Source organism: Elaeis guineensis, chromosome 9, assembly GCF_000442705.2.
Source record: "Elaeis guineensis isolate ETL-2024a chromosome 9, EG11, whole genome shotgun sequence".
Lineage (NCBI taxonomy): Eukaryota > Viridiplantae > Streptophyta > Magnoliopsida > Arecales > Arecaceae > Elaeis > Elaeis guineensis.
The window spans coordinates 8,889,432-8,913,640 of record NC_026001.2 but is presented as its reverse complement, the minus strand read 5'-3'; the positions used below and the strand labels follow the sequence as shown (position 1 = coordinate 8,913,640).

At 45.2% G+C, this 24,209-nt stretch overlaps 1 protein-coding gene across 1 annotated transcript; it reads left to right on the top strand.

Moving 5' to 3' along the window:
- Nucleotides 1-21,735: 21,735 nt before the first annotated feature.
- LOC105051739 (probable pectinesterase/pectinesterase inhibitor 51) lies at nt 21,736-24,000 on the top strand. Its single transcript, XM_010932328.4, is given in 2 exon segments — nt 21,736-22,058; nt 22,061-24,000. Coding segments are annotated over 2 exon segments (1,644 nt in total). The 5' UTR covers nt 21,736-21,841; the 3' UTR covers nt 23,488-24,000.
- The last annotated feature ends 209 nt before the right edge of the window (nt 24,001-24,209 follow it).

Here is a 24,209-nt window from a genome sequence, read left to right as displayed (position 1 = left end):
ACCAAGGCTTTATTCTCTTTTGATGATATAAACCAGGGATTTTGGAAGGTTATCCTTGTTTAGCTGTATTCTTCATTCCAAGAATAAGATAGGTGATATCTATGATAAGATAGGTGATATCTATCATAAAATATTAGTCAATTTTTGGAGTTTGGAGTCTACCAACCCAAATTTTCTTATTAAACTTGGCTTTCAGGATTATTTTTTCACTTTGTGCAATAATCATAGTCGGTATAGGTGTGCTTGGTGGGCTATTCTCATGCGTGACCTGGTCTAATGGAGTTTCTTCTACCAAAATAGGTTTCTTTGTCTATTGGCTTTTTGGCTTTTAGAATGATGGTTAGGTCCTCCATAGCTATGTTCCATGGGTAGTTTTGTGATATCCTAGGCATGGGGTAGAAAAGAAAGGAGTGATGTGTAATGGAATAGTAAGGCAACAAAATTGATGAGGGAATTGGAGGGATTAATTCACTGGCTTCTGATGGGTTGGAGATTGGCAGGGGGTCACATGGATGGAATCAGAAGAAGATAACGAGGGATTTTGGGACCACAGGGCAAGTTGGTGAGGAAGTCTATGCACCACCTTGTACTTTTGCTTGATTAGGGCCCACTTGAGACATGCACTGGTGCTTAAATTAGGTGGTGGAATTCAATGGTGACCATGCCTCAGCCAAAAAAATTATGATGACAAAGTTGGATGGGCATAGTGGGGCACCATCAATCGCCGGCCTTGATTCTTTGTTATTAATTCACTATTGGATATATATGAAATAAGCGCCACGTCATGATAGTATGACCCAGAGCTTGTGAGACTTCCAATGTTGAATGGGTTCTAGGAAACTGACCTGAGGTTATCTTATCAGTTGAGTGCTATCCTAGTAGTGTGAATGAAGAAAATGCTTGGTCATATGGAGCAAAATTCTAGGAATGATACATGAAAGTCATATTATTATTTGATATTTTACTTTGTTAAATTTAAAAGTTATGACTTTTTTTCGACAATTTGGTGTTTGCTTGTTCGGTAGAATCTTATCAAATCTTTTTTTAAATTAGAGAACTAGAAAATTTCACTCTCACAAAAAAATTTCAGGTACTTGAATTTTCCCTCTGTATTATCTTATAGCTTTCTGTTTTTAAGCTTTGTTGTAACAACAAAACTACTGAAGAGAATCTGAAAATACAAAATCTGGTACTTTTGAATTATGAAAAGGGATACTGTTATCCAAAAACGATAATATAATAATTTAATATTTATTTTTTTGTTTTTATTTTGGAGAGGGGTAGGGAAAGCCACCTGTACTATGATTATTTGGATTTAGATTTTTAGATATGCACCATATAAGAATGAAACATGGAACGACTAGTTGCTAAGTAGAGGGATGTAATTCCTAGAGCAAGTTTCAATTTTGGAATTTAAACTTCAAACATTAAGGATCGTATTTCAATAAAATCTTCTTACATCTTAAAAGATTTTCTTTTATCAACTTCACATGGTTATTGACATCTTTTTTTTTTTTTTTTTTAAATATTAGTTAACAAATGACAAAGTGTAGCCCCTATTTTAAGATGTCATGATTCATATCTATTGGGAAAATAACGTATGGTGATTTAGATATATCATGTTTTTGATATTTGATATCAATTATAACCTTAATTTATACAAGCTTAGATGAAAACCATGCTGTTAGACTAGAGGTTGCCTTAGATGAAAATTAATTGATATTCATAGATTATTTATAAAAGGCATTGCATTGATAGAAATTACATTTCTAGAACCATCATTTATTTTTCACATTTTTTCATGAGTCCAATCAAATTAAAATATGCAGCATAAAACACCCAAAATTGTGGATATTGATACAACATACTACAATGAGTATGATATAATAAACATGCTTTCCTATCACACCTCAAGAAGCAATGAATATGAAGCATACCACATACATCACAACTTACACATCACCAAAAGCAATATGTCGCAATTACATCAAAAAAAAAAAGAAAAGAAAAGAAAAGAAAAAGGGCAATTTGTCGCTAACGTGGTTGACGTATCATCCAACAATTTCACCTAACCTTCTCTTGTGCATGCGAACAAAATATTCAACTCAGCTACAACTACATAAAAAGTGTTACAAATTACACAAGAAACAACATTTTGCACATTCTCCGCCATAATTCACATCACATGGTGCACGAAATAGGCATCCTATGGCCATAGTGAATCACAAGGTGCAAGCTCACTAAGGGGCAATGGAAGCAAATCCTCAATCGGAAAATTGGGTCCTCTCTTCATACCAACTTCTAATGTCATGATCCCAATCTCTATCCGAGCGTCTCTTGTAATGTCCACCCTAACCCAACGTGAGAGTATAGTTCTGGGCCCATGGCTAGAGCCATCCAGAATGCAATGCAATGACAATATGGATAAGGTCCGATGTGAGCCCGGGCCTACCACCAATTAAGGTTGGCAGTTTTCAACATGACTTGTTGATATGGATATGACACGATACGTACTTAGACTGATTCGGATTTAGAAAAAACAAATTCGAATCATAAATGAATTGACCCATTTATGGTACGATAAATTCATATCTTAAGTGGGTTGACCTGTGCAACTCATTTTGATTCATTTTGATCCGTTTAACTAAATAGATTAAAACAGGCTAACAGATTATACGATACGTTTAAATATGTTTAACGTATTTATTTTAAAATTATTTGAGTATAAATAAAAAAAATAAAAAAATTATAATCCTAACTTAAAATAAATAACGTTAGAATTTCAAACTGTAAATTAGCATAGCAAGTAATTAAATTATTTTTATATTATTTTAATAAATTTTTATTATTTTTTTTTAAATTTTATAAATAAGTTAAATAGTTAAATGGATCATTAGATGGGTCGCGCATCCGTTTGATCCATCAATATGCTTATTAATCATTTCAGGCGGATCATTTCGTATATGTTCGTGTCGTATTTGTATTTCGTAGATCAACCTATTTAATTAGATAAATTGTATTTGAATTGAACTAATATGCATTATATTTTCATATCAATACGACCCATTTATGAACATGAATTATTAGTACTACCACCAATCCACTCCACGCAACGAGAAGAGGAGCTACAGCTTTGGCCGGGCAAAGCTTGATTGGGAATCTAGGTGTGCTGGCTGATAGAATCTGTTGGAGCTGGCATTGGTCGTTGGGTCCTCATGGAGGTCAATCTAAAATATTCCGGTCTAGATCTGTTTTGGATTTCTCGCCGGAATGTCTGGTACCAAGTTGGGCTTATGGGTTTGCTCCAATGAGTTGGGGGTGCTTTCCTAGCAAGTTGCCAAAAGTTTAGTAATACAATGAACTTAATTAATGAGAAGTTGGAAGTTGTATTTTGTTCTTCATGTTCATGGGTTGCTCAAGTTCCAAAATTTCTAATCTGTAGTCCACTTGCAAAGATGGATGAACCCTTCTTCTTCTTCTTCTTTTCCTTTTTTTTTTTTTTTTTTTTTTTTTTAAAAACAACCTTGGGCAGCTGAATCACTCTTCACTGTACATTAGCTATGGGAAGGCCTCGTATAAGCCCTCAACTTCGTACAATGCAATGCTATAATAAGAGGGAGCCAATAAAAACCTCGTACATTGGAAGGCAGGTCTTAATTATTATTATTACTTTTTTGCCTTCTTTTGGGTGGAGAGGTCTAAATTAAACGTGTTTTGAGAACATCCTCCATGTACGTGTGTAGGCAACAGAATGCTATTCACAAGTAACCCCACGAACAAATAATCCCTCCTTTTTTTTCTCTCGCTTTTTTTAATGTATCATATCCTTTTTTTTCCAAAGTGATCCTATATCAAATATATATGAAGCGTGCCTAGACGTTAGGAAAGGTTTTGTATTTTAAATCAAGCTTTTTGCACAGTTCATTGGACAGAAAGGTAAATTTTTCGGTTACATCTGTAGGCACTTTTCTAGCCTATCAAAGAGTGGTTACAAAATTTGGTAATGTATGCTTTTCTCAAAAAAATAGATTTTTAGTTTTCTCACTATTTTCCACTTTTCTTAGTTATAAACAACAATCTAGCTCACCTGATAGGAAACATCTTATTTAGGTTTGTGATAGGAGTGTATCCTTTGTGCGAAAGAAGAATTCACCTTTATTTCGCAAGATTCTACTATTGGATCATCAACTACTTGCTTTGAGATTTGTGCTTTAAGATGAATGATAGAATTTGGAGTGCTTTGAGATATAATATGGCATAATCTTGGTAATTGCTGAAGAGAACCAATCTTGGATCAGATCAACCTCCTCGGCTCGGATGTGAACGATCTGATGCTACGGTCGCACCAATTCGAGATTCTCGTTGCCTTTCGTGCATTAGATCATTAGTGTCATATGGGTAAAATAAGAGATCGCTAGCATAATGCAACCAGCTGGCAATCCTAGCTCTAGAATAGTAAGATTGCCGCTATGTATCGGCCTTTCATGTGATCATTGGAAGAATGGCCAAGGCCCTTCAAAAATGGGCATCAACCCTCTTCTATAAAGAGGGAAAAATGGGAGACCCCTGGATAAGTCTCTAGAATACCTCTATGAACTCTTTCTCATTTCTTTCATTTCTCTCTTCCCTTGTTCCCAACTTCTAACTGACTCGATTGTTGGAGAGTCTCCAAGGGACACTCTGTGATAAGTAGGCTTGTTTGCAGGAGCCAGTCAAAATCTTCATTGTGTGAGGTGACCTTAGCCATTCGCTTTCGGATCTGTCTCACGCTTATAAGTTCATGGTGACAAGATGTATGTGGTGTATAATCCATGGTGTGTGTTGCGGCCAATCCCCCTATCGTCCGATCGTCGGCATCGCGCATCTGCAAGAAAAGTCCTCACAGACTGGAGATGCCTCCGGCGGGGATCCTCCGACGGTCAAGTCAGAGAGGAAACTAGGCAAAAGTAAAAAATCAGGGGCTCAGCGGGAGAGAGGGAGAGAGCTCAAGAGCTTAAAGGCGTCTCAGAGAGCTTGCTCCCAAAAACTTACCAAGACTGTTGCCTTACCCCTTTTTATAGTAGAATGCGGTATGGTCCCGTCATTAATGGTGCAGACAACTGGGGAGTTGTCAAATCGTCGGGGGCTGTCAAATCGCCGTGGGTTGTCAAGTCACTGAGATTAATCCATGTCCTTGGCAGGACAATGCCCCAGAGCGGCCATACCGCATGTCCTTGGTAGGACAGCTGCCCAGGACGGTTGTACGGTGTTTGGGTGGGCTGGTCAACTATAGGTCGGTATTCGGCTGCCGAGACGTCGGATGATGATCCGGAGATACCGTCGGCTGGCTCGGTGCCTTGCGAAAGTCGGACGTCGGCTGTCACCTCCGACAGTGAGTCGGTGATTCGGGCTCGACCGCTCGATCGGTCGGGAATAGTATGGATCTGTTCAGCCAACATATCTTCGATCGGATATTGTCGGCAGTCATTATTGGTAGTCGTCGTCGGTTCGATCAGTAGAATCGGACATCGATCGGATCGATCCGAGGATAAATCAGCATATAGAGATCGATCGGTATATCTCAACAGTGTGGATCTATCTCAAGCTTGTAAGTTCATGGGGACAAGATGTATGTGGTGGATTATCCATGGTGTCGTGTGTAGGAACGTGAATCCTGCTTTTCTGCGAAAGGTACCACCCGTTGGTTCAGATTTTGTATCAAGCTATTCATAGTGGCCGAACTCAAGTACCATCATTTTTTTTGTCTGCAGTTCTCCAACATCATAATCTCCAATGATTGAATTTTCCAAATACTTGTCACATGTGCCAAGGTAAGCCACACCAAGTTAGGTGGTTTCTCACCAGCAACCATTTAGCGATCGTGAAACAAACCTAAAGCCCATCACCACTTCACCCACCTCTCAAGGTTTTCATGGACGGTAAAGTCAAATCTTACAAATTTACTTTATTCTACTTTAAATATACTTTAAAAAAAAAAAAACTTTAGCAAACTTTAGTTCTCATGCACCGATATAAAGCAAAAGCCAAGATACCATATCGAAACACAATGATAGCAAATTTCCACAAGTTTGAATCATATCTCAACGATCCAAATATGATCGAACCAGATGCAACCATCATTCTCCTTGCTTTCCACTTGATGGCCTTCTCTTTCCTGCCTGTTGCCTATTTATCCTTGTTGGGGGATACCCGCTGACCGACCGACTGCCAGAGGGCCCGACCGACTGCTGGAGGGCCCGACCGACCAGAGGGCCCGACCGACTGCTGGAGGGCCCGACCGACTGGAGGGCCCGACCGACCGGAGGGCCCAACCGACTGGACGGCCCGACCGCCCCCGTTGGACGACTCTGACTGGCCGAAAGGCCGACCGATCGTCGGTCGACCGACTGACGGGACCCATCAGCGACTAATAACCGTCCATCCAACGGCCCATCGCCGACTGGGGGTATGTCGGGCGTATCCATCCCGACCGACCGAACCCCGAGGTTCGATGGCCGACTTACATGACGCTCGCCGACCAATGGAGGGGCCCGACACCACTTCGCTGGCTACCGACGTTGGGTCGGTCGGCTCCTCCAATCGCCGTACAGCCGCCAGACGTTGTCAGCTCTGACACGGACATGCGGCACAGTTACCTAGGGGCATTGTCCCGCCCGGGGCCGGGTCAACCCTGGCGATTAGACGGCTACACGGCGACATGACGTTTTCACGGCGGCTCTGACAGTCTACAGTGAGTTGACAGTTCCTCACTTGTCCGCGCCATTAATGACGGCGCCATACCGTGCTCCACTATATAAACCGGGGAAGGCAACAGTGCAAGGGATCGATCCGCCCGTCTCTCCCACATACGCAGGCTCGCTCCTCTCTCTCTCTCCCTCTCTCCTTCTCAGAGCTCTCTGTCTGCATTTCACTGTTGCCCAGTCACCTCTCTGACTTGACCGTCGGAGGGTCCCCGCCGGAGCCGCCTCCGGTCAGTGCGGACTTCCTTTTGCAGGTGCACGCTCCCCGGCGATCGGGCGACGAGGCGATTGGCCGCAACAGATTGGCGCGCCAGGTAGGGGAAACAGCATGACAAAGACAAGAGCTCAACGATCGAGAGTCACTGGGTCGGCCAGGCGCTCTTCCCGCCGGGAAGAAGCCTCCCCGCCACCACCGGCGGCGGAGCCTAGCTCTCCGCGCCCTGCAGTGACCACGGAGGCCCAGATTGCGGCCATCGTACGACAGATGACCGTACTGACCGACGCAGTCAAAAGCCTACAGCAACAACCGGCGGCCCGACCTATGCCTTCCAGGAGCAGCCGCCGACGGCCGCGCCGACCCCTGTCGCCTCCAGGCGAGCGCTCCCAACAGCGCTCCCACGGAGAGGAGGAGGGGCGACCACGGCGCGACGATCGACGGTCCCAGCGGCCCTCTCCTTCCCCGTTGGAACGGGCGAGGAAGGAAAAGCGGCCGCGCACACCGTCGGCCTCTCTTTCAGAATCCTCCGGAGGCTCCACCCCTGGGGTCTCCCAGCATCGACGAGCGGACGACTACGAGCGACGGTTCGAGGAGATCGACCGCCGACTCGCCCAACTGCAGATGGACGGCCAGAAGTCTTCGAACGACGTCGACTTCCAAACCGCCCAGCCTCTCTCTCGACTGGTCCTCGATGAGCCGATTCCCAGTCGGTTCAAAATGCCGAACGTGGAGCCATACGACGGCTCCACCGACCCAGTCGACCACCTCGAGAGCTATAAAGCTCTCATGACGATTCAAGGGGCAACCGACGCTCTTTTTTGCATCGGCTTCCCCGCCACACTTCGCAAGACTGCCAGGGCTTGGTACTCCGGTCTCCGATCGGGCAGTATCCATTCCTTCGCGCAGCTCGAGCACTCGTTCGTGGCCCATTTCAGCACCAGCCGAAAGCCGCCGCGAACGTCGGATAGCCTTTTCTCCCTCAAGCAGGGGGAAAATGAGACGCTCCGACACTTCGTGGCGCGATTCAACGCGGCCACGCTCGAGGTCCGGGACCTCAACGAAGACATGGCGGTTTCAGCCATGAAGCGGGGCCTGAGGTCGTCCCGATTTACTTATTCTCTGGACAAGACCCTCCCCCGAACATACGTCGAGCTACTGGAGCGCGCATACAAGTATATGCGCACGGACGAAGGAGCGTCCGACCGACGCTTGGTCGAGCCCAGAGGTCCGAAGGAGAAGCGAAGAAAAGGTCGGGAGCCTGCCGAATCAAGCAGGCCCTCGGCCAATAGTCGGCTTTCTCCACCCCGACAGATCCAAAAATCACCTCGCCGACAGACTCCGAGGCCGGTGCGTCCCAGGTATGACTCCTACACTCCTCTCTCCGCTCCCCGTGCGCAGATCTTGATGGAGATCGAAGGGGAAGAATACCTGCGACGGCCTCCGCCTCTGAAGGCAAAAGGCCTCGACCATCGGAAGTACTGCCGGTTCCATCGGAGCCACGGCCACGACACCGAGCGATGCATCCAGTTGAAGGATGAGATCGAAAATCTCATCCGCCGGGGGTATCTCGGTAAATTTCGAAAGGGTCCGCCGACCCGACCGGCTGCCGATCGACGCCCCCAGCCGACTGAAGAGGCGCCGACTAACCAGCCGACGGCTGGAGTCATTAACATGATCTCCAAGCGGCTGGGATCGGGGACGTCTACAGGGGGGGAGCCGACGAAAAAGCCGCGCCCGGACGACGTGATTACCTTCTCAGAAGACGACGTTCGGGGCGTCCAGACTCCCCACGACGACGCTGTTGTTGTGTCGGCGACAATAGCCAATTATGATGTAAAACGAATTTTTGTTGATAATGGAAGTTCGACAAATATTTTGTTTTACTCGACCTTCTCCCGAATGCGACTACCGACTGATCGACTTAGTAGGGTCTCCACGCCCTTGATCGGCTTTGCCGGAGACACCGTCACGACAGAAGGAGAAATCACCCTGCCCGTGACGGTCGGTACCGAACCACGGCAAAGAACGGTCTCCCTCATTTTCGCGGTCGTCCAAGTTCCTTCGGCCTACAACGCCATACTCGGGCGACCCGGATTGAACGCCCTCAGGGCGATCGTCTCGACGTACCATCTCCTTGTTCGATTCCCGACCAAAAACGGAGTCGGGGAGATGCGCGGAGATCAACAGCTCGCCCGACGATGCTTCCAAATCTCCGTCCAAAGCGACGAGACAAAGGATCCCCTGACAATCGACAAGCTGGATCAACGGGAGGAGGAAGAGCGGGGTTCGCCGGCCGAGCAGCTCGAGGCGATCCCGATAGGAGAAAATCCCGACAGAAAAGTTTGGATCGGGTCTCAATTGCCCGACACCGAACGCCACCGACTGGTGGAGCTGCTGACGGCCAACGCCGACATATTCGCATGGTCGGCAGCAGATATGTCGGGCATCCCTCCAGAAATAATTACTCACCGACTCAACATCGACCCGACAATGAAGCCGGTGAGGCAGAAGAAAAGGTCCTTCGCCCCAGAAAGGCAGAAGGCCATTGACGAAGAAGTGGACAAGCTGCTCGAAGCAGGCTTCATTCGGGAATCCACGTATCCCGATTGGCTCGCCAATGTCGTCATGGTCAAGAAAGCCAACGGAAAATGGAGGATCTGCATCGACTATACCGACCTCAACCGAGCATGCCCGAAGGATAGCTTTCCACTCTCGAAGATCGACCAGCTGGTGGATGCGACGTCCGGATTTCGACTGCTCAGCTTCATGGACGCCTTCGCTGGGTACAATCAGATCCGGATGGCGCCTGAAGACGAGGAGCACACCGCGTTCGTGACCCCCAAGGGCCTCTACTGTTATCGGGTGATGCCCTTTGGATTGAAGAATGCCGGCGCCACCTACCAGCGACTCGTCAATAAGGTCTTCAAAGACCAGATCGGGCGTAACATGGAGGTGTACGTGGACGACATGCTGGTAAAGAGCACGCAGATCCCGGACCATGTTCAGGATCTTGAGGAGACCTTCCGCACCCTTCGACGACACCGAATGAAGCTCAACCCGACCAAATGCGCCTTCGGGGTGACCTCGGGGAAGTTTCTCGGATTCCTCGTTTCTCAGAGAGGGATCGAGGCCAACCCTGAGAAGATAAAGGCGATCCTCGACATGCGTCATCCGAACACCAAGAAGGAGGTCCAACAGCTGAACGGAAGAATCGTCGCTCTTAGCCGATTCATTTCCCGATCAGCTGAAAGGTGCCTCCCGTTCTTCAAGACCCTGCGCCAGGCGAACGGTTTCTCTTGGTCGGATGAGTGCGAACAGGCCTTTGAAGACCTGAAAAGGTACCTGGCTTCCCCGCCGCTGCTCGTAAAGCCGCAGGTCGGGGAGACCTTGTATCTCTACTTGGCCACATCTTCTGAGGCGATCAGTTCGGTTCTCGTTCGGGAAAACGAGTGTCGAACCCATCAGCCCATCTACTACACCAGCAAAGTGCTCCACGGCGCCGAAGCCAGATACTCGGGGACGAAAAAGATGGTTTTCGCCCTGACCGTCTCCGCGCAACGACTCCGACCATACTTCCAGGCCCACGCCATCGTGGTACTCACCAACCAGCCCCTGAGGGCCGTACTGCGCCGACCCGACACATCCGGACGACTCGCTAAGTGGGCGATGAAGCTTAGCGAGTTCGACATTCAGTACCGACCGAGGCCTGCCTTGAAGGCTCAGGTCTTGGCCGACTTCATCGCTGAATGCCCGACGACCGACCGAAAGTCGGGAGCTGAAGGCCCGGAACGAGATTCGGTCTCTGAGCCAGACCCGATCTCCACCTGGGTACTTCACATCGACGGAGCCTCCAACGCTCAGGGAAGCGGGGCTGGGCTCCTGCTCACGAATTCGGATGGGGTAGTCACCGAATACGCCCTCCGGTTCGACTTCAAGGCCTCCAACAATCAAGCCGAATACGAGGCACTCCTCGCGGGCTTGAGGATGGCAAAGGAACTGGGCGTCGACAGCCTCCGGGCATTCTCCGACTCTCAGCTGATCGTGGGGCAGGTCAAGGGCGACTTCGAGGCGCGAGATCCGACCATGATCAAGTATCTTCAGAAGGTAAAGGATCTCGTGGCCCGCCTCGAGCATTTCAAGATCTCCCACATCCCCAGGACGGAGAACGCCCGTGCCGATGCTCTCTCCAGATTGGCAACGTCGGCCTATGATTCTTTGGGTCGGACGTTTGTCGAAAACCTCCAACAGCCGAGCATCGATCGGGTTGAAGAAGTACAGCAGCTAACGTCTGAACCAAGTTGGATGGACCCGATCGTCCGGTACCTGTCCGACGGGACCAGTCCCGAAGATCCCGCGGAGGCCAAGCGACTCCGATGGTCGGCGTCGCAATATGTGATCATGGACGGCCGACTCTACAAGAGGTCGTTCTCCCTCCCTCTGCTCAGGTGCTTGGGACCGACCGACGCTGACTACGCCCTCCGAGAGGTTCACGAAGGAATTTGTGGGAATCACTTGGGGGGCAAGTCCTTAGCCTTCAAGGTCTTACGACAGGGCTACTACTGGCCGACCATGAGGAAGGATGCGGCAGAGTTGGTCCGAAGGTGCGAGCCATGCCAGAAGTATGCCAATATTCAGCACCAACCGGCCAGCCAAATCACTCCCATTGTCGCTCCATGGCCCTTCGCTCAGTGGGGAGTCGATATTCTCGGCCCCTTCCCACCGGCGTCAGGCCAGAGGAAGTTCATCGTTGTCGCCATCGACTACTTCACGAAGTGGGTCGAGGCCGAGCCCTTGGCGCAGATCACCGAGCGGAAGATGGAGGACTTCATCCAAAAGTCCATCATCTTCAGGTTCGGATTGCCGCGCACCATCATCACCGACAACGGACGGCAATTCGACAACCAAGACTTCAAGGACTTCTGCGCCAGGTTCCACAACCCGCTGACCGACCGACTGCCAGAGGGCCCGACCGACTGCTGGAGGGCCCGACCGACCAGAGGGCCCGACCGACTGCTGGAGGGCCCGACCGACTGGAGGGCCCGACCGACCGGAGGGCCCAACCGACTGGATGGCCCGACCGCCCCCGTTGGACGACTCTGACTGGCCGAAAGGCCGACCGATCGTCGGTCGACCGACTGACGGGACCCATCAGCGACTAATAACCGTCCATCCAACGGCCCATCGCCGACTGGGGGTATGTCGGGCGTATCCATCCCGACCGACCGAACCCCGAGGTTCGATGGCCGACTTACATGACGCTCGCCGACCAATGGAGGGGCCCGACACCACTTCGCTGGCTACCGACGTTGGGTCGGTCGGCTCCTCCAATCGCCGTACAGCCGCCAGACGTTGTCAGCTCTGACACGGACATGCGGCACAGTTACCTAGGGGCATTGTCCCGCCCGGGGCCGGGTCAACCCTGGCGATTAGACGGCTACACGGCGACATGACGTTTTTACGGCGGCTCTGACAGTCTACAGTGAGTTGACAGTTCCTCACTTGTCCGCGCCATTAATGACGGCGCCATACCGTGCTCCACTATATAAACCGGGGAAGGCAACAGTGCAAGGGATCGATCCGCCCGTCTCTCCCACATACGCAGGCTCGCTCCTCTCTCTCTCTCCCTCTCTCCTTCTCAGAGCTCTCTGTCTGCATTTCACTGTTGCCCAGTCACCTCTCTGACTTGACCGTCGGAGGGTCCCCGCCGGAGCCGCCTCCGATCAGTGCGGACTTCCTTTTGCAGGTGCACGCTCCCCGGCGATCGGGCGACGAGGCGATTGGCCGCAACAATCCTCAAAGGAAATAAGTTTCAAGACACCATCATTTTCTTGAGGTGAAGTTGTCTCAGCATCAATGCTGGCATACTTCACAAACATCGGCAAGTCTTTGAATCCTTCAAGCTCTTACAACTCTCTCCACACCATGAGAAGACACCTTAGAAGCATATAGTTTGAATTAGCTTCAAGTTATTGATGGTATCTTATAAGATTTTCTTCAGCAATTAGCAAGACCACAAACTAGCAGAAAGGAGAAGTCGTCAGCCGTATCAGGCAGACTTAGAGTAATATGAAGTGGTTGATTAGAAGATTATTTTTTCAGCAAAATAACAAGTTGTCGGCAGCCGTATCTGGCAGAAGATAAACTTAGATTGAAGCCAAATTCCTAAGTAAGTTTGATTAGCATAGAAAGGCCAAACTTATAATTGAACTATAAATCTGAAATGTAATAAGGCATTCCATTTTTATTTTTATTTTTTTCAAGGAAAGGCATTCGATGATTTAAATATGGGAGAAGAGCACCGTACAGCAAAGAACACAGTGAATAAATTTCAACTAATTTTCTAAATAAATCCAATTACAGGATCCTACCCTCCAACAAAGACAATTATTAATTTGTCATGGCATTTCTTAGGCATAGAATACCCCAAACTTATCATAATATTCTTGCATATTTCTGAACTAATTTTCCTGATCTACTTCATTAAATCAAAAGGTGTGTAATAAATAATCTTCAAATTTCCCACTTTAGGATCTACAGATGGGAAGAAAAGGCTGCTGATGGTTGACCTTGCTAACAAAAAACAACACACTAATAGTTCCTCAAAATTCTACAATAAAATCAGCAGTTTTTGCACAATGAATCATGGATATACTTCATGGACTTTTACAACATTTAGTTGTGAATGTGGCTAGTTTCTTTGGCTTGCTTTGAAGAAAAAACTTTACACACAGAAGGTCCTTGCCAAGAAGAGATGAGTTGTGACTACAGGCTGCCTTCTTTGTGGTTGTACTATAGAGTCCATCTCTCATCTTCTCATTTGATGCTCATTCACCAGAAGTATTTGGACTATTTGAAATATTATCTAAATGTTAGAGGATGACTACCCAATCTTCACTCTCTGTAGACATTTTGTAGGAAAAGACATATTCAACCAACTTTAAGAAGGGCATGGGACCGATTATTGATATCTATGTTTTGATATAATTGGCTCGAGAGGATCGAAAGAATGTTCTTTCATCGGCAAGCATCTATTTTTTTAGTTCTACAAAATGCCCTCCACTATTTTCATCCGTGGGAACACTTAGTGCTGGAGAAAATAATTGAAGGATATCATCAAATTTGAACTTGTGTATCCTCTTTAGTTTCACCTTAATTTCTTTTTCTCTTCCTATGTATCTCTTTAGATGTTCTTTCATTTTGTACATATACTTACTTTAAATTAATTAAATAGCAGGGAGAGTACCTTACTTCCTCCACATTCCATCAAAAAAAAAAAAAAGGCACTCAACTCCTATTTTCCTATTTAAAAGTAAGTGGTTTCCATTTTGGATAGTTGCTGTTAGAGCACTACTACCCAAGTCGTACCAACCCATCGCCCCTCACCAATCGTGAGGTATTGTCCGCTCTGAAGCGGGGCCCGGGCCTTTGACCCGGTAAACACCCCGCCCCTCACGGTTTTGCCCCGCAAAAGGCGCCTCACGTGGGAGAGGGAGGCTGGCAATACTTAAGCAGTAGCCTCTTTTGTAAACTTCCGGTATGGGACTTTCGGGCTCGAAGCCCCCGATGCCCATCCACAACAGAAGCCCCCCTGCAAAGGAGGCTACTGCGCGGATAGGGGACGGGTTCCCATAGACGGCGCCACTGTTAGAGCACTACTACCCAAGTCGTACCAACCCATCGCCCCTCACCAATCGTGAGGTATTGTCCGCTCTGAAGCGGGGCCCGGGCCTTTGACCCGGTAAACACCCCGCCCCTCACGGTTTTGCCCCGCAAAAGGCGCCTCACGTGGGAGAGGGAGGCTGGCAATACTTAAGCAGTAGCCTCTTTTGTAAACTTCCGGTATGGGACTTTCGGGCTCGAAGCCCCCGATGCCCATCCACAACAGTTGCTATACCTTTTTGCAAAATAGTACGGTCTCCATTTATTGATCTGATCACATGACAAACCATTGTTAAGTGTTTGTTTCTGAGAAAATCCACACAAGTAAATATTGTCATCTTTAGGTCAGATCATTTGGAGGGAATACCTCACAAGTGATTTCCATCATTACTTGTATACTGTAACTTGGGACCAGGTATTGTACCCAACAGAAACAGGATTGGAAGTTTAAATTGTGGTCCACTCACTTTTCCATGATATCTAGCTAGATTTCCATTTGTCTGATGAAATTCTCCTGGCGTCCAACAACAAATTTCCGATACAGCAAATAAATCTTGTATAAGAAGTTTTTGTTGAATCACATAGCAAACCTGATGATTGGTCGATATGCTTCAATACTTCATGATGAAGAACCGAGATCATGACATGGCACATCCAAGGGCAAAGAGAGGAATTCCTTAGATTTAATTTTAGTAGTCAATTTTCTGTAATTTTATTTTATTTCTAATTATTTTTAGTTTTTACTGTGTTTATCAAAGGCTGAGAATATAAGATCTCAGGCTTTATTATATAGTTTAAAAAGCCACTGCAGCAGTGCTGTTCATGGTACTGTTCACGCTGCAATAATCATGCCTTATTAGGGACAATTTTAGGATTTTAAAAGAGAGTTGAATTATGGTTTCTGTTTTATTAAAAAAGGGACCCCAGAGTTTGATAACAGGGATTAGATGACTTATTAATGAAGGAATGAGTCCTTTGGTTTCTCTTGTAGTGTGACTACACAGTGGTGTGAGGCCTTCAAACCCTAGGTGTGCTTTCAAGGTCCCAGAATGAATCTGTTCCATCTTTTATCTTTCCTTTTTTTTTTTCCTTTCATGATGATCTGTCTTTTCTTTTAGCCCCTTGCTTCATTCACATCTATTTCTATTTTTCCTAGTTTACCATGTATTCACTTTTCTTGATACCTAAACTGCCACCATCCAGTCATAAATTTACTAAATAGATCAGTAGTTCAGCAGCTCCTTTCAACCCCTTTATTTCTTTGTTCCAGGTCTTAGTTCATCGCTTAAACCTAAGTTGTAGATCCTGATTCTAGATCCTTTTTAATCAATCCTTCTTTTCTATAGAAAACTTACCTTGCTAGTTCATGGAAAACTGGTTTGAGGCAGTGTATCTATTCCTAAGCACCTCCAAACCTGGTTTCATCTTCCTTGGATTCATCTCAGCATCCAGTATCATTTTTGCGTCAAAATTCTATTGTCACAATCAATTTAATTGCATCTCATGTCTGAATCCAATTTTCCAGCAACACATATGTTTAGCCATCATCCTCAACCTTGAGCCTTGCTTCCATAGACCCTATAAGATCCTACTTTAGCTGTCCTACAACACTTTCTTGTTTTCAAGTACAGAGAAAAGAAGATTAAGATAGATGCTTCATAGCAAAACCGATCATTCATGGTTCAATTAGCGAGAACAATACAAGAACATGATACTGAGGAAAGAGATGGTGCAGTGACAGTTTTGATCTCCCTAATACTCACCACTTCACATATACTTAACAAATATTGCAGAAGCTACTTTATTAGTGGGTGAAATGCTGATAGATGCTTACAGAAAAGCTTCCCAATGTGCAAATGAATGGTCGATTTTGCAGTTGTTTTAAAAGCATATAATTTTAAAGTAACCATAAAATGACACTGAGACCTCTTCTATTATAAGTAATTCCTTGGTCCCACCGCGTGCCAACAAGAGAGATACTGTCTCCAGCTCCAGTTCGTACCTTCAGAAGATCCAAGTTGCTTAAGAGGAACATTGTGTCTCCTCGAAGTTATTGTTTCATAGACAAGAAGCTTAAATGGAGATTTGCATCCTCCTCAGAGTCGTCTTTGAAGTCCTGGCTGTCATCCATCATGGTCTCTGCACAGCTAACAGACGGTCAGGCTCAGTAGAAGGTCCCCAGAAGAGACCGTGTACCAGAGAAACACTATGCCTCTGCTTTGGAAGATGAGCTCGAATACGACAATCAGCACGACGGTAGTAAAAGAGCTAACACATCATGTAGGTCAAATAAAGTACTATTTCACGTCTAAATGACTTGAACAAGTTACTGCTGATTCTTGACTTCGTTAGGGTTGTATTTTCCTTACCGGAACTCGGTGGGGTTAGGTGTATGTACGGGAAAGCACGTCAATGAAAAAAATTAATAAAAAAATATTTAAAGTGGGTGCACGGGAGACCAGGGTGTAACAACTCGTGACTAAGAAAGACTATCCATTTGGATTTCTTGTCCTATATGAATATTCAAAATATATTGAATATATGATTGATATGAGACTCAATATCATTCCTTTGGTATGCAGATAATACTCTTATTTTTGTCAAGATTAGAAAAAAAAAAATTTATAGTATTGAAACTCATACTATACTACTTCAATATGGGCTCTGGACTCTCGATTAATGTCACAAAAGTTTGATTACTCCATTCGGAAGGACCCGTTATGATGCGGTGTATTGTGTTGTTCGCCCTTTTTCCTCTACAGTACTTTGGGCTGCCTCTCAGTGGAAGCAAACCGTCAATAGTAGATTGGTTATCTTTAATTAATAGAATGGAGGTTAGATAGGCAACTTAGTTAAAAGGTAAATTTCTATCTTTTGAAAGACATCTAACTCTTATTGATTCTTTTCTCACTTCTATCCCAATTCACTACCTGTCTGTTTTCAAAATATCTGGATGGGCTATCAATCGAATGGATAAGCTCAGACGAGGTTTCTTATGGACGGGAGATCACCATGCTCATCGAATTTCTTGCCTTAGTAAAGAAGAAGAATGTTTAGGGATAAAGAACATCTTCTTACTCAATCAAGCCTTGCTTGCAAAATAGGGTTGGAGGTATATATCTTAAAAATGATCAGGGACCATAGTAAGCATGGGTGCATCTAACATATCACAAACAATGCTAAATTAATCAGAAATTGGAAGCGAAACCAAAAGTGTTCAAAGTTGTGGAAGGATATTGTCAATTCACTATCCAGCTTTTAGAACAGAATTAAAAGTCAGTTAGGTGATGAAGAATTGGATCTATGATGCACCATTCCAAATAATCTTCTCCTTACTTTGTGCAAGAAGTCGGAGAAAGAATGGGACTGTTGCTGAATTCTATAACTCAAAATTTTCAACATAGAGAATTAAAAGGCAAAGAGCTAGCAATCAAGATACTTTGTAGGAGTTCGACAACTTACATCAGATACTTGCCCAAGGTTCGCCACATTTCAATATAGAGATGAAGTGGTATGGAAGTTGGAATCAAAAGGATCCTTCACTATTGCTTCTTTATATAACTTCATTAATACAATACAAGCGGCATCAAATGTAGGTTTGCTAACTTCCTTTGAGATCTTTATGTACCACTTAAAGTTAAGTGTTTCTTTGGCTATACTGAAAGAAAAAGTTAAATTAGAACTTCTTTGAAAAAAGATTGAAAAAAATTTGGGTGGATGTGTACTTAATGGCCCCGGAGAAGAGTGAGTTGATCATTTATTCTCAACTTATTTTTTCTTCTCATCAATCTAGAAAATTACTTATTCCTTATTTGAGGTACTTCACCCATAGCCTTTCTTTGAGGATCCATATCTTTCATGGAGAAGAAGGATCTTTTCAAAATCTTTTCAGCCAATTATTTTAATGCTCTACTCTGCCTTCATTTGGGTCTGCTGGAATGAAAGGAACGAAAAAAAATTTTTTAACAGAAGTTCATTGATCCACTCCACAGCTGTGAAAGGACTCACCTTACTCAATGAATGATCTATCTTATGTAATCATAAACTACTACCTCCTTTTAGAAAAATTTGGGACAAGATGAGAAATGTTTCAGCTTTGTTTCAGGATACCTAGGTTGTGTATAAGTAGATTCATAAAGAAGACCATCCAGAACTAAGTTGAAGACTTATTTCTCTCTCTCAATTGTAAAGATAAATATTATTTATGTTCCTATATTTCTAGTTATACAAGTTGAGTTGGAGATTCTAAACTTGCTTGTGCGAACTTCCCACTTTTTTCATAATTAGCTTAGTTCATAATACATTATGGTGGAAGCCTGAGGCTTCTTCCATTTTCATCAAAAAGATATGAAACTAAATATAAGTCCATATAAATTCTCACATATTTTCTCTCGTTTAAATGCCAGTGCCCTCATTAGATTAAAGATCTAACTCCATTCAAATCAAACCATAAGTACTACAAATCCAACCACAAATAACAAATAGGCCTGTGCTGCAGTCTTTCATAATCCAGAAGAACCATAGGGGTTCTGCTCTAATATCATTTGCCATAACTTAGGATGTTATCCAAAAACATTGGCTAGAAAGTATGATTTAGATTTTTTGGCTTTATATAAGTACTCATGATTTGTCTGGTATATAGTTGATATAGAACTAAACACGTACCCATATGAATCCTCATTTGGAGGGAGGCATGCAATCCTAAATGAAAGATTCACGCCACTAAAGGTAATAGTGAATATAACATCCGCCCCCCAACAAGAGATATTGGATTACAGCTGATTATGAGTTGAGTTTGAGCATAGAAAATATCAAATTTGAAATAGGCTTGATCTAAAGTCTAACTAAAATTGAATATAGTTTAAGCTTGAGCCCAACTGATTATCGGTTCTACATTGGAGCAGCCAACGTACTATGAGTCCAAACTGTAATTATGTCTTCACTTTACACTGGCATCTCTACGTGAAAAAAAAAAGGTAAGCAAAGGCTTTATGGACCTCAATGCATGTACTTTGAGCATTTTTTTTAGGTTGCATTTGGTAGTTGGCAATCTATCCAAATTATTAATAATTTAATATGATAATCTGAATTACTATATTTGATATACTTTTTGAGTGGTAATCTAGATTACTTTGAAAAAGAGTGATTATCCAAATTACTATTTCTTTGACAATATTGCAATAAAAATTTTGGACAAAATCATCTCTTAAAAAAATAATGCGTCAAAGATGAAATCACTTTCAAAGAAAAAGATAACTTGAAAGACTTTCCAGTGCCCTTGGAAATACTATTGTAGAGAAGCAACGTGAGGGGTAAGACTAACCTGCAGGCAGTCCATCCTTTTTTAGTAGGCCAACTTAAGACTTGCACCGTGGTAACTTCGAGAATCACATTTTTCACTTACTCAATCACACCTCTCAAAACCCATTGTCCAACCCTCCCCTCTCCCTCAACTCTCTCTATGCGCCTCTGGCTCACGATTCCTCTATCTCCCTTTATCTACCCATGACTCCTCTACCCTTGTCCCCCACCACCTCCTTGTGGCTCCTCCACACCCATCCCCATCATTCCCACGGCTCCACATGTGCCCGCCCCCTCCTCAATCTCCTAGTCCCGTGATTCTTCACACCTCTCGGCCCGTCACTTTTACGCACCACCACTATACCATATCACTCTTATTGTTTCTCATCAGAAAGAAAGAAAGAAGAGCACAAAGGTAAAATTATTGAGGATATTTTGAAAATTTACTTTTATATTACCGATAATTTGATTTTCATACTAAATATATCAATCAAAATTTTTAATAATTTTGCTGTAATATTATCTGTGTGTACCAAACATAATAATCAATAATATTGATAATTTAATGATGATAATCTATCCTAAATGCAATCCACATTATCTTCCAAGATTATCTGACGATACACTAAACTCAACCTTAAAAAAAGAACTCCTTGTTCATCAACAAGCAATAATTTTTTTTAACATATCATAAGTGAACCAGGGTTTATCCTTACCTTTTCACAATTTTTCTTTTGAGATGGAAAAGAAAAACTATCTTAGGTCTGTTTGATTGAGAAGAAGATAATTTTTTTTAAAATTATTTATTTAAAAAAATAATTATAGAGGAAGATAATTTTTTGTAATTTTCATTTTCTATAATTTTTTAAGCTTTCGTTGAGAAGGATTTGCTTTGCTTTGTAAATATCTCTCTATAATTATTTTTTTTAATAAACCAGAATAGCAATCCTTGTTTATTTGTTTAAAAAATAATTTTTATTATATTTGATTAGTAAAAAGATTATTTTTAAAAAGGATATTGAAAAAAGATAACTACGATTAATTAGAGATAATCCTATATAGAAAAACGATAAAATTTATAAATATATCCTTCACATAAAATAATTTTTTAATCTTAAAATAATATTATTATTTTTAATCAATTTTTATATAATAACTATAATCACATAATTCTTTGTATAATGTCATTTGTATCTCAATATTTTTGTAAAAATTTTTTATTAAATAAATTTGTGCAGACATCAAAATAAAATTTTAAATTTTTTAGATAAATAAAATTTAAATATTGGTTATTCTACTCCTATTCGGACTTTTTCATCAAATATTTTGCATAATAACACTTATTAAGCAGGAATTAAAAAAAAAAAAGGGATATATCAAGGTGACCCAAAATAAACGGAGAAGGAATGGTAATTATAATACAATAAACAGATAGACAAAACAATTGCTCAACACTTGACGGTTTGCATGAAAACCTTACAATTTGACTTGATAAGTGATTAAGAAAATCAAAAAATACAGTGCAGTGGAAACCTACCTGCTGGACATTTTTCACCATACTCCGTGGCTGGACTTGGAAGATAAGTAGGTGACATGTATATTTGACACCTGGCGACGATTTCTGGAGAAAACAAAGCTAACTGGCGGTACGAGCCATCAACATCAGCCCCGACACGGCCCAGGCCCATTCACACCGGTATGCACGAATTTGCAAGTAGAAGCTTCGTTCGCATTTAAAAAGTTTAACTCCAATAATTAGAATTGCACCCCACTTTTTAGGACGGTGGCTAGTGGCTACGTCCCCGCCTCCACTGCAGCACCCGTGACTCCTCTCTCTCTCTCTCTCTCTCTCCACTCGGAAAACCGACAGAGGGAAAGCACCCCCACAGTTCTCAGGCCCACTCGCTTTAAACCCCCATTCCCGATGAGAAAAAAACCCACATTCCGCCGTCCCCGCCTCCTCCTCCCCATGGCTGCCCTCCTCTCCCTCCTCCTCCTCCTCGTACTCCTTCCGCACTCCCCCTCCGCCGTGGGCGGCGCCTCCCCCTCCTCGCCGCCGCCCCAAGTCCTCCAGGCCTGCCGCGCCACCAGCTTCCCCTCCTCTTGCGAGCCCACTCTCTCCAAATCCTCCGACCTTACCCCCTGGGCCTCACCCTCGCCGCCCTCTCCGCCTCCTCCGCCGCCCTCCCCACCGCCCGCTCCCTCGCCCAGTCCATTTTCGACGCCTCCTCCAACAACCGCAACCGCTCCAGTGCCGCCCGCAACTGCCTCGAGCATCTCTCCCTCTCCGACCGCCGCCTCTCCGCCGCAGCCGCCGCCCTCCCCCGCGGCCGCGCCGCCGACGCCCGTGCCTGGACCAGCGCCGCCCTCGTCTACCAGTACGACTGCAACAATGGCCTCAGTTACGTTACTGGCACCCGCCTCGTCGCAGACGCCATGGCCTTCCTCTCCTCCCTCTACAACCTCACCAGCAACGCCCTCTCCCTCATCGCCGCCCACCAGCGCTTCGGCGACAACCTCTCCCTCTGGTCCCCGCCCCAGACCGAGCGCAACGGCTACTGGGGCGATCCCGCCCCCGCGGCGGTTCGCCGATCCACACGCCGGCACGCCGGATTGCTCTCCGATCTGCAGACAGACGCCACCGTCTGCCAGATCGGTGACTGCAACTACCGGACGGTCCAGGAGGCGGTCGCCGCCGCGCCGGACTTCGGAGCCGGCCGGTTCGTGATCCGGATCAAGGCCGGAATCTACAAGGAAACCGTTCGGATCCCCGTCGAGAAGACCAACGTCGTCCTCATCGGCGACGGCATGGGCGCCACCGTGATCACCGGTGCCCTCAACGCCCAGATGCCGGGCGTCTGGACCTACAACACCGCCACCGTCGGCGTCTTCGGCGACGGCTTCATGGCCCGCGACCTCACCATCGAGAACACCGCCGGCGTGGGCGCGCACCAGGCGGTGGCGCTCCGCTTGGACAGCGACCACTCCGTCCTCGACTCCGTCGAGTTCCGCAGCCACCAGGATACTCTTTATGCGCGGTCCCTCCGGCAGCTGTACCGCCACTGCCGGATCTCCGGCACCGTCGATTTCGTCTTCGGCAACGCCGCAGCGGTGTTCGACGAATGTCTCCTCGAGGTGGTGCCGCGGGCGGAGGGACCGGATAAGTCCGGTAGCGATGCCGTGACGGCGCAGGGGCGGACGGACCCGGCACAGGCGACGGGTTTCGTGTTTCGCCAGTGCGCCGTTAACGGAAGCGAGGAGTTCTTGACAGCGTTTGAGAGGAAGCCGAAGGCGAATAGGGCTTATCTGGGGAGGCCATGGAAGGAGTACTCGAGGGTGGTGTTCATAGAGACTTATTTAGGGGAAATGGTGACGCCGGAAGGATGGCTCCCATTTAGAGGGCCGTTCGCGCTTGATACATTATTCTATGGGGAGTATGGGAGCTCCGGGCCTGGGGCTAAGATTGCTTCTAGGGTGAAGTGGAGTTCTCAAATACCAGCAGAGCATTTGGGGGTGTACTCGGTGGATAATTTTATTCAAGGGAATGAGTGGGTTCCCTCTGATAGGTAGGATAATCACTAATGTTTGAAGAAATGTATTGTTTTTGTTTGCATGGTTTGCTTCTTGTACTTGCTTTGTAAGGACCTTACTGGTTGTCTTAGTTCATTTGGATGGGTGGGGGGTTGTGGCACGGAGGAGGTTAATTTCTGTACATAACCTGTTTGTGTGGCTTTAAGAAGATTAATGGGGTTTTTTGAGCTGTCCTCATGGATGAAATACTGGTTCATCTAAAGTTGAGTTTGTTCTTTTGTTACTGGGATTGTTTGGTATATAGCAAGATTGCTTGGCTTGGCAGTCCTCACGATGCAGGTCTTGTTCCCCATTTCTTTGATGTTGGGAGGCAGAGAAGGTTTTTTTATGGCTGGTTTCGCATGTAAGAATGTAATTCTGAGACCACATTTTGTTTATAAGTTGAGATGAAAAAGAAAGTACATTGTATGCTTTCATGTGCTACAACTTGTTGATCCATATTTGATGCCCTTCTTTATTGGATTATTAATTCATTCAACACTTCATCCGTTATCTTTGTTCCAAGACATCTCTTTCAATTGGGAGCTGAGAAAATGCAGACTGCCGCATGTGGTGCACCCAAGCCAAAATATTCGCTTTGCGTTAAGCCATTGGAGAAGCGGATCCATATTTTTCAAGAATCAGTACATTTTAATTATGCTGGATTAGATCATGAAACTCCATTCTAAAAGAAAAATGCAGCAGCTTCATAAACCTGTTCC